General features: G+C 47.3%; 1 protein-coding gene across 2 annotated transcripts in view; it reads right to left on the reverse strand.

Annotated features, from left to right (window-relative positions):
- Positions 1 to 1611, reverse strand: part of phactr1 (phosphatase and actin regulator 1) — a 44223-nt gene extending 42612 nt beyond the window's left edge. For both annotated transcript variants that reach the window (XM_061683308.1, XM_061683307.1), the window contains exon 1: positions 1437 to 1611. In XM_061683308.1, coding sequence (XP_061539292.1) covers positions 1437 to 1545 — 109 coding nt within the window. In that variant the 5' untranslated portion in view covers positions 1546 to 1611. The remainder of the gene's footprint in view (positions 1 to 1436) is intronic.
- Positions 1612 to 12098: the final 10487 nt, after the last annotated feature.

The raw sequence follows: 12098 nt of genomic DNA on the forward strand, positions 1-12098 counted from the left end.
CAATTGTACACATCCAATTTGTATCAAAACTGGGGTGGGTTTTTGCAAAACATAATTATCTACACTGAGATGGTAAATAGATGTGAACCCAGGGAGTAGGTGTGGAGATGGCTCGATTGGTGACAAAAACCAATTAGTTATCGGACCATCGCAATTTGAAAGAAGGGCCAAGGCAGATGAAAGGGAAATATGTCTTCGTCACATTTTTATAATGGCAAAATCATGCAGCTGCAGCATACCTGTGCTATGTTTCAGCTAACAGTCAGGGGCAGCGCTTTCAGCCTCCCCTCCGTCAACCATGTTTGAAACAAATTAAAATAAAGCATCACCTACTGGAAGGAGGTGGTACTGTGTTTAGTATTGACTGGTGAGGAAAATGGTTGAGGACTGTAAATCTACTAGATTACAGGTTGAAAATGATTAGCACATTACCCTTTTCCAATATTGTATTCTAAAGACAACAACAGTACACTATGTAAACCTATGGCGGATACATTGTTGCGTAAATGTTAACAGAAGAAAAGGTGGTGTCTAGTCAGTGTATTCTATACTCTATGCACGCCATGTGACTGAGATTGTCTCATTTAAAAATTTTTTTTAAAAAGAATTCTTTTTTTTGTTTTTTTCTGGGGAGAGCGTTCAGTGCAACTCGGATGCAGTGTGTCGTAAGTGGAAAAGAAAAGAAAAAGGAAACTATCATTATTATCACGAAAAGCGACCCAGAGTAGAAGCGTTTGGTATCATTCCTTTTCAGCACCAAGGGACAATAAACAGTTTTGCATTGACGCGTTAGTAAAGAAGCCGTCAACGACGACGATGATGATTGCGGCGTGGCTGAAGGGGAGGAAGAGCTCCTTTTCCCGTATGCATATAGAAAAGCAATGTTTGAGCAGTACCGCCTTTGTTTGAGTATCATCGTGAACATAGCAACAAAGGAAACGGCACTGCAAGAAGCGCAGCATGAAACGAGCAGCATTTGACATCTCCTCTTATGCACCTTTCTCCCACTGCCGAGATGAAAACGACATCAGTTCACATTGCATTTCACGACAATGAAGCGTCACTTTCTAGTCTGGTTGAACATGATTCGTCCGTTGTTGTTCTTTACATAATTACCCTAATGGCGATTTGCACTCCACGAATTGTCCATTTGAAATTAAAACCCCACATATTTGGGTAATTCTCCCTCGCTCGTCTCACAGTGCATGAGTCACTGTGAGGTTAGTATCCTCCAACGTGCAGCTGTGCATCATGGGTACCGCCAGACCTGCATCATGAAACCCCAGAGTCATGCTGATGTCTCGGGGCTGTCATTAACGATGAAGCGACGGGGACGCGCTTTACTGTATGGTGTCCCCAAGAGGCTGCAAGTGTAAAACCATATTAGACTTGGATGAGGAAGTGGGCAAATCATTGTCGATGCCCGGCTGCCTTACCTGTCTCCAGGTGCAAAGAGAGCCTCGCTTCATTGATGTAAGGTGTGTCACTCTTGGAACGGACCCTCCGGATCGGTCTGCGGTCCTCCTGCTCCGGGGCCGCCGCCATGGCCGGCCTGCCAGCCGGGCAACGTCCACAGGCGACCGGCGTGACGAGAATCGGCGCCGCAGCCTCTCGTGCACTCGCCCGGGCAGACAGTGCAGGAGTGGGCGGGCTATTGTAAGTAAGGGTGGTGGTTGCGTGGAGGAGGGGGGACAATAGTCAGTCGGAGGCTCTGCTATTTCCCTGCGAAGGGAGAGTGAGCTTCATCTTCAGTGGAAACGATATTATTTAATATTTATATTATAACTATATAATAAAAACATATTATTATAGAAGATGGAATTTTAAAGTTGAAGACACCAAATTTGAGGGGATGAAAATGCCTGAATTTTCTCAAATAAAGTACAATAATAAAGTCTCTTCTTTTCTGTCTATGGTAATGATCATATACAGTCGATCAGTGGTTGTCAAACGCTCGACACTGAGTACCACCTCAAAAAATACTTGCAAGTATCACCATAATGACCAACATTCAAATACAGGGTTTTTCAAGAGTCACTCATGGTTTTGTATTGTTTATTGACAATGTCATTGAAAGCCAACAACACTTTGATTTGGAATGTTCATCCATAAATCAGTGGTACACCTCACCGTGTGCATCGCCTTTTTCGTATTTATTAGGCCACCATTTCACGCATGCCTGGGCAACATCTAACAACATGAGTTTATGATGCGTTCTTCGTGTGTTGGGAGATCCCGAGGCCTCTTCCATAAACCTTAGACTTGATACAACCCCGCAAGAAAAAAAAAAAGAAAAAAATCTCATGGTGTGAGATCAGGTGGACGGGGAGCCCATTCCACAGGATCACGATGACCGATCCACCGATCCTGGAACTGTCATGAACGGAACAGAGGCTAGGACCCAAAAATGCAAGACTCCAAAACAAATGGACAGTTTCCAAAAAGAGAGGTTTAATAGACGGGCATAGGTCGGTACACGGGCAGGCAATCCAAGAAGGGCAACAGTATCCAAGAACATGAGGCAAAGAGGCAAGGTCGATAATCGGAACAGGGTCAAAGTCTTACTGTGAGTCTGTGACAAGGAATGCTGGAACGTGACGACAAGGTACAACGAACTGGCAACGAGTGGGAATGAGACACGAGGATTAAATACAATCGGTAATTAGGTATGAACGAGGCACAGGTGGTGAAGATGCTCACAGGAGCAGGTGTGTGAGAAACGAGAGAGAGGAAGACAAAACCTGGAACACACGCACACACACACACACACACACACACACACACACATGACAGGAACTGCTCATCCAGGAATGAGCTAACCTCATGCAAATAAGGTGCTGCGGTGCAATCTTGTTGGAAAATGACTTATCGCAGGTTAGGTACAGCTGACCTGGGACACAGAATACGACGTAAGCCTCGGGATCGAGACCACATAGGAAGACAAGAAAAGACTCTCCAAGAACTCATGGAATCTCTACAGTCCCCCACACAACAAGTATCCCTCCTTTCCGAGACGATACTATCCAAACTTCCACCTGTAAGTACGCCTTCCGAGCCGCAGCCTCAGATCCACCCTGCCTCCCGTACAAAGAACCTCATATCCCGCCGCCCGAGCCCTACTCCAGGTACCTGGGTGCATGTAGCCAGTTTTTACTCAATTGCTCCCTCGTTTTCAGCCTTCAACCATACATTTATCCCACCGAACAATCCAAAGTAGCTTATGTTACTAACCTCCTCCGTGGCAAAGCAGCAAAATGGTCCACTTCCTGATGCCAAAACTCCTCCCCGGTACTCCACTCATTCGATTCCTTTTCCAACGAACTCCGCAAAGTGTTCTATCACGCGGTTCAGGGCAAAGAACCCACATGTCGTCTCCTCACGCTCACGGAGGGCGCTAAATCAGCAGCGGAATATTCCATTGCGTTCCGGATATTGGCGGGTGAATGTGGGTGGCATGATGCGGCACTTAGGGGGATTTTTTCTCATGGACTTTCTGATCAGCTCAAGGATGAGCTAGCGGTCCGGGGCGAGCCCTCCTCTCTCTCGAGGATTTCATCGGCCTTTCCATCCGTCTGGATAACAGACTGCGAGAGCGAACACGAGAGAGGGGGGTTCCCTTGCGCAAAAACCCTCCCACACTGACCACCACGCCGTCAGCTTATCATCCACCTCCCGCACCGTCTTCCGCACTTCCGTCATTCCCCGTATCCACCGAAGAGCCAATGCAAATTGCCAAGACACGGTTAAATCCACAGGAGCTGATGCGTCGTGTCATCCAGCGGCTGTGTATCTACTGCGCTCAATCCGGTTACTTTATTTCCTCGTGCCCCCTCCGACCAGAAGACCAGGCTCACCGCGTCCGGAGAGCATCGTGGTGAGCCAAACCTCTATTCCCTCTAGCTTTCCCTCCCGCATGACCGTTCCCGCTTGCATTATAATTTCGGGTCATGACACACCCATCGCTGCACTTATCGATTCCGGTGCCGATGACATTTTCATTCATGAAGCCATAATTCACAAGCTCCACATCCCTCTCCAACCACTTCCTTCTCCCAAAAAAGTCAAAGCCCGGGCTGGCCGAGTCATATCCCCTGTCAACCACCAAACAGTGCCATTCACTCTGTTTCTCTCTGGAAATGACTGTGAGGACATTTCTCTTTTTGTTATTCCTTCTCCTGAGACCCCATTAGTCCTCGGTATTCCCTGGCTTAAACTTCATAACCCTGCCATAGACTGGACACATTTAGCTAGAACAGGATGGAGCCCTCACTGCCACTCATACTACCTGCATTCTGCAATACCACCATGTTTTTGTTGAAAAGAAAGACACCACTCTCTGTATCGACTACCGTGAATTTAATCAGAATCAGAATCATCTTTATTTGCCAAGTATGTCCGAAACACACAAGGAATTTGTCTCCGGTAGTTGGAGCCGCTCTAGTACAACAGACAGTCAATTTACAGAACACTTTGGGGACATAAAGACATTGACAAAAAACAATTGTGCAAAAAGATGCAGAGTCCTCTAGCACTTAGAGCAGTTCGAATGACTAATATTGCAATAGTCCGGTGCAATGACCATTGTGCAAAGGGCGCTGAGACTTCAAGGAGTGTATGCGGTTTAAAGTGACGAGTAGTGCGATCATCTGGGACAATGTTGGTTGTGCAAATGTTACAGATACTCCTCAATCAGTGTGCAAATGGAGCAGATGCTACTCTGGCATGAGTGGCCAGTATATGCAAATAGTGCAGCATGGCGAGACAACTACAGTGAGTGCACGAGTCATACATAATTGGTCCCACAGAAATGTGACAACGAACTCAAGTCAAAAAATTTCCAGCTTGTTGTAATGGAATTATAGGTTAGGTGTTTAAGAAGTTGATCGCAAGAGGGAAGAAGCTGTTGGAATGTCTACTAGTTCTAGTTTGCGTTGATCGGTAGCGCCTACCTGAGGGAAGGAGCTGGAAGACCTGGTGACCGGGGTGCAGACGGTCCGAGAGGATTTTGCACGCCCTTGTCTTAGTTCTGGCAGCGTGCAAGTCCTCAATGGTGGGTAGGGGGGTACCGACAATCCTTTCAGCAGTTTTGATTGTCCGTTGCAGTCGGAGTTTGTCCTTTTTTGTAGCAGCACCAAACCAGACTGTGATGGAAGAACACAGGACTGATTCGATGACCGCTGTGTAGAACTGTCTCAGCAGCTCCGGTGGCAGGCCGTGCTTTCTCAGAAGCTGCAGGAAGTACATCCTCTGCTGGGCCTTTTTGAGGACGGAGTTGATGTTGGTCGCCCACTTCAGGTCCTGAGAGATTGTAATTCCCAGGAACTTGAAGGTCTCGACGGTTGACACAAGGCAGCTGGACAACGTGAGGGGCAGCTGTGGCGAAGGATGCCTCCTGAAGTCCACGATCATCTCTACAGTCTTGAGCGTGTTCAGCTCCAGGTTGTGTCGGCCACACCACAGCTCCAGCCGCTCCGCTTCCTGTCGATATGCAGACTCGTCACCGTCCTTGATGAGGCCGATGACAGTGGTGTCATCTGCAAACTTCAGGAGCTTGACAGTCGGGTTCGCTGAGGTGCAGTCGTTCGTGTAGAGAGAGAAGAGCAGCGGAGAGAGGACACAACCTTGGGGCGCCCCAGTGCTGATGCTGCGTGTGGATGAGGTGGCCTCCCCCAGCCTGACCTGCTGTGTCCTGCCCGTCAGAAAGCTGTAAATCCACTGGCAGATGGCAGGAGAGACGCTGAGCTGGAGAAGCTTGGTTGAAAGGAGTTCAGGGATGATGGTGTTGAACGCTGAGCTGAAGTCCACGAACAGGATCCTCGCGTAGGTCCCTGCACTGTCGAGGTGTTCTAGGATGAAGTGCAGTCAAATAATGACATTAATGACATCACCATTAAAGACAAATCACCACTCAACTCAGTGACCCGTCATTTGAACTCCTCTGTGATGCCCTAATATTCACCAAGTTGGACCTACGAAACGCCGACAACCTCATCCGTATCCGAGAGGGGGATGAATAGAAGACTGCTTTCAATACCCCTCTCGGACACTTTGAGTACTTAGTCATGCCATTCGGATTAACCAACGCCCCTGCAGTCTTCCAAGCCTTCATTAATGACGTTCTCCGTGACATGTTAAACCGGTTCGTTTTTGTTTACCTGGATCACATCCTCATTTTTTCCCGCTCCCCAGATGAACATCCATATTCACGTATGCCAAGTCTGTACGTCAAACCGTAAACATGCAAATTCCACCTCTCCTTGGCTACATTATTGCCAAAGGTAAATTGCAACCAGACCCCACCACAATCCAAGCAATCATAGACTGGCTAATTCCCACACCCGGAAAGCGCTGCAAAGTTTCCCTGGATTCGTCAACTTCTACCACCGCTTCATCCGCAATTACAGCAAGGTCGCAATTTCCCTCAGCAGCCTCACATCCACCAAGTCTCCCTTTCAGTGGACCCCAGCAGCATCCCAATCTTTCGAGCAACTCAAACACCTTTTTACCAGTGCTCCCATCCTAAGTCACCCCGACCTTTCCCTCCAGTTTGTGGTCGAGATTGACGCCTCAGACACAGGGGCAGGGTCTGTCCTCTCGCAGAGGGACCCCACGACCCAGAAACTCCACCCCTGTGCCTTTTTTTCCCTGTCGCCTCTCCCCTCCCGAGAGGAACTAAAACACGTCGGCAACCAAGAGCTGCTGGCCATTGTTTGGGCCTTGGAAGAGTGGAGGCACTCGCTGGAGGGAACTGAACTTTCATTTATCATTTGGACTGACCACAAGAATCTCTCCTACCTCCATACCACCAAACGCCGCAACCCTCGACAAGCCTGCTGGGCCCTCTTCTTGAGAAGGATTTAATTTCAGCCTCTCCTTCCGTCCTGGATCCCAAAACAGCAAACCAGATGCCCTATCTCGAATAAATTTTTTTATTTTATATTCTCAATAAACTGTTCATCATTTTACATCTTTCTCCGCCTGCTGTTGGGTCCAGCTACTCCTCATACGTGACAAATGCATCAGAAACGCATGTACTTCAGTGACTCCCAAAGTGTTGTCAGATGTTAGTCGAGTATGCGTGAAACGGTGGCTTGATTGAAAAAGGTGGTGCACACGTCGAAGTGTACCACTGACTTATGGATAAATATTCCAAATCAAAGATGGCACCTCAGTTAATGTAGGTTTTACCCTGTGAATTTAATCCACTTTATGTTTTCAATTACGTTTTAAATTAACAATACAAAACCATGAGTGACATTTGAAACACCCTCTACCGTAGCATAGTAGGCGAAAGTGATCATGAAAAACAAGGCAGAGGTTTTATTCCCAAAACGACATTTTAATTAAAAATTAATAATAATTGTAAGCCACTAGACCAAAATAGACATGTTGAACATAAACCATCAGTTTTCCTCCGCTTATCTAAGGTCGGGTCGCGTGGGCAGCAGCATCAGCAGGGAAGTCCTCTCCCCCGCCACTTGCTCCACCTCTTCCGAGGGGATCCCAAGGCATTCCCAGGCCAGCCGGGAGACATAGTCTCTCCAGCGTGTCCTGGGCCATCCCCGGGGTCTCCTCCCGGTGGGACGTGCCTGGAACACCTCAGCAGGGAGGCATCAGGGAGGCATCCTTATCAGATGCCCAAGCCACCTCATCTGGCTCCTATCAATGCGGAGGAGCAGCGGCTCTACTCTGAGCCCCTTCCGGATGAACGAGCTTCTCACCCTATCTCTAAGGGAGAGCCCGGACACCCTGCGGAGGAAACTCATTTCGGCCGCTTGTATCCGGAATCTCGTTCTTTCGGTCACGACCAACAGCTCGTGACCATAGATGAGGGTAGGAATGTAGATCGACTGGTAAATCGAGAGCTTCGCTTTTCGGCTTAGCTCCTTCTTCACCACAACAGACCGATACAAAGTCTGCATCACTGCAGATGCTGCACCGAACTGCCTGCCGATCTCCCGTTACATTCTTCCCTCACTAGTGAACAACACCCCAAGATTTTTGAACTCCTCCACTTGGGGCAGGATCTCATCCCCGACCCGACGAGGGCAATCTTGGCTGACAACCGCTCCAGTGAGTTGGAGATCACGGCTTGATGAAGCCAACAGAACCACATCATCTGCAAAAAGCAGAGATGCAATACAGAGGCCACCAACCCGGACCCCCTCTACGCCTCGGCTGCACCTAGAAATTCTGTCCATAAAAGTTATGAACAGAATCGGTGACAGAGGGCAGCGTTGGCGGAGTCCAACCCTCACCGGAAACGAGTCCGACTTACTGACGGCAATGCAGACCAAACTCTGATACTGGTCGTACAGGGGCCGAACAGCCCGTATCAGGCAGTTCGACACCCCATACTCCTGAAACACCCCCCACAGAACTCCCCGAACGCCTTCTCCAAGTCCACAAAACACATGTAGACTGGTTGGGCGAAATCTCATGCACCCTCGAAGATCCTGCCGAAGGTGTAGAGCTGTTCCACTGTTCCACAGCCAGGACGAAAACCACATTGCTCCTCCTGAATCTGAGATTTGATTTCCCGACGGACCCTCCTCTCCAGCACCCCTGAATTGACCTTACCTTAGTTGGAACACACCGCCCGGTTCCCATTTTTAAAAAGGGGGAACACCACCCCAGTTTGCCAATCCAGCGGCAGCTATCCCCGATGTCCTACGTGATGTTGCAGAGGCGTGTCAACCAGGACAGCCCCACAATATCCAGAGCCTTGAGGAACAAATCTCAACCACTCCCGGGGCCTTGCCACCGAGGAGCTTTTTAACCACCTCGGCGACCTCAACCCCAGACTCTGCTTCCTCATGGGAAGGTGTGTCGGTGGAATTGAGGAGTTCTTCAAAGTATTCTCCCCACCAACTCACAACGTCACAAAACGAAGTCAGCATGCCCCATACCCACTATACACAGTGTTGATGGTGCAATGGTTCCCAGAGGTCGAAGCCGTTCGGAAATCGTTCTCCATGGCCTCACCGAACTCCTCCCACGTCCGAGTTTTTGCCTCAGCAACCACCAAAGCTGCATTCCGCTTGGCCAGCCGGTATCCATCAGCTGACTCAGACGTCCCACAGGCCAAAAAGGGCCGATAGGACTCCTTCTTCAACTGGACGGCATCCCTCACCACTGGTGTCCACCAACGGGTTTGGGGATTGCCGCCACGACAGGCACCGACTACCTTACGGCCACAGTCTATTCCAGCTGACTTTGGGAAAGTCAGCAGGAATAGGCTCCAGCTCAGTAGCAATGCTGATTTGAATGGTGCGCTGTCAACATCAACTCCGTCCTCAAAAAGGCCCAGCAGAGGATGTACTTCCTGCGGCTTCTGAGAAAGCATGGCCTGCCACAGGAGTTGCTGTGGCAGTTCTACACAGCGGTCATCGAACCAGTCCTGTGTTCTTCCATCACAGTCTGGTTTAGTGCTGCTACAAAAAAGGACAAACTCCGACTGTAACGGACAATCAAAACTGCTGAAAGGATTGCCGGTACCACCCTACCCACACTTGCATGCTGCCAGAACTAAGACAAGAGCGTGGAAAATCTTCTCGGACCCTCCACATCCCGGTCACCAGCTCTTTCCAGCTCCTTCCCTCAGGTAGACGCTACCGATCAATGCAAACTAGAACTAGCAGACATTCCAACAGCTTATATATACCCTCTTGCAATCAACTTCTTAAACACCTAACCTACAATTCCATTGCAACATGCTGGCAATTTTTGTCTTTTTGTCTTGAGTTTGTTGTCACATTTCTGTCGGGCCAATTATATATTACTCGTGCACTCACTGTCGTAGTCTTGCCACCCTGCACTACTTGCATATCTGTTGTTGACCAATACTGGCCACTTGTGCTTGAGAAGTATCTGCACCATTTGCACACTTTACATTGTCCCAGATTATCGTGCTACTCGTCACTTTAAACTGCCTACACTCCTTGAAGTCTCGGCGTCCTTTACACAATGGTCATTGCACCGGACTATTGTAATATTAGTCATTCAAACTGCTCTAAGTGCTAGAGGACTCTGCATCTTTTTGCACAATTGTCCAAAAAAATAATAATGTACCGGCATTACCAGATAACTAGCAAGCCCTTTATTGCTCAGTGACTGTTTTTCTCAATGTCTTTATGTCTCAAAAGTGTTCTCTGTCTATTTACTGTCTGTTGTCATACTAGAGCGGCTCCAACTACCAGAGACAAATTCCTTGTGTGTTTTTTGGACATACTTGGCAAATAAAGATGATTCTGTTTCTGTACGACTCCCAAAGATGCCCCCCCACCCCTGGTCTATCATCAACATTAATTTCACAATGCTGCCCAATGTCCCCCATATCAAAAATCACCCCTGCTCCAGCTCACCTGGGACTCCAATGAGGATAATGGTGTTGAATGTGATGTTATTGTGGTGGTTGATTCATAGTGTTTTTCTTGTCCAACGATTGGAATTAAGTGATGAGTGTAATTTCATTTTCTCCACAAAATGACTGGCTCAGTAATCACATACCGTGTAAAAAACAACAACAAAAACAACAACATTGTTAATGTTGTGTTAAACATAAATATAAATCAGAATACAATGATTTGCAAATCATGTTCAACCTATAATTAATTGAATGCACTACAAAGACAAGATATTTAATGTTCAAACTGATAAACTTTATTGTTTTTAGGAAATAATCATTAACTTTGAATTTTATGGCTGCAACACGTTCCTAAAAAGCTGGGACAGGGTCATGTTTACCACTGTGTTTCATCACCTTTTCTTTGAACAACATTCAATAAACGTTTGGGAACTGAGGACACTAATTGTTGAAGTAACTCGTGTATAATGTAGTTTGGCATTGTCTTGCTGAAATAAGCAGGGGCGTCCATGAAAAAGACGTCGCTTAGATGGCAGCATATGTTTCTCCAAAACCTGTATGTACCTTTCAGCATTAATGGTACCTTCACAGATGTGTAAGTTACCCATGCCATTGGCACTAACACAGCCCTGGTTTTATTTATGTTTAACACAACGTACCAACTTCATTGGAATTGGGGTTGTGTATATATATATATATATATATATATATATACGCATCTACGTCTCAGTTCTAAGGACCTGGGTTCAAATTCCGGCCCCGCCTGTGTGGAGTTTGCATGTTCTCCCCGTACCTGTGTGGGCTTTCTCCGGGTACTCCGGTTTCCTCCCACATCCCCAAAACATGCATGGTAGGTTAATTGAAGACTCTAAATTGCCCATAGGTGTGAATGTGAGTGCGAATGGTTGTTTGTTTATATGTGCCCTGCGATTGGCTGGTGACCAGTTCAGGGTATACCCCGCCTCTCGCCCGAAGATAGCTGGGATAGGTTCCCTCGTGAGGATAAGCGGTACAGAAAATGGATCATGCATTCACAGGGCAAACTGGTCTTATCCTACAGATCCAGAGAAGATTCCTTCTTTGGTCTGACGTCTGAAACCATTTGCCTGCAGTGCAGGTTGCCATAGTGATCTTTGCAGTATACTGGAAATTATTCAATACAACACATACCTTTTTAATGCTACCTGATATAAACCAATAACAATTGTTTAATCTCCCTTAGAAGACATCAATTAACTTTATATTAATGCACTTTGGAAAGAATATCCTCACCTTCAGCTCTGAAACATAGCAGTTTGCAATTAAAGAAACTTAAATGTCATTTGAATACGAGCTTAATTTTAGTGTTAGTCTATTTGCAGCAACCCGGTTACAAATAACAGGGTTGTAAATTAATGTTAATGTTATGCTATGGTACAATACTTTACCTGCAGTCAAAGATGCCCTGTTTGCCGGAAAAATAGTGCTCAGTGGGATTTTAGCCTTTTTCTTCTCCGAATTGAAGTCTCACTAAGTTTTCTCACGGCTTCATACGGTATCAGTGAAAGACCCAGGGGGGGGAAGGTCTGCTGAGTTCCGGAGGCTCAACAGCACGCCACCGGTTTGGCTCCCGTTCTACCACGGATGCCAGTACATTACCGCTGGGCCTGTCACATTCTGATGGGATCCCTCTTGTTTCTCATGTTCTGATCAAGGTCTGACAGTTTCAAAGCCAAGGCTTTGTTTCTACGGG

Source organism: Phycodurus eques, chromosome 8, assembly GCF_024500275.1.
Source record: "Phycodurus eques isolate BA_2022a chromosome 8, UOR_Pequ_1.1, whole genome shotgun sequence".
Classification (NCBI taxonomy): Eukaryota; Metazoa; Chordata; class Actinopteri; order Syngnathiformes; family Syngnathidae; genus Phycodurus; species Phycodurus eques.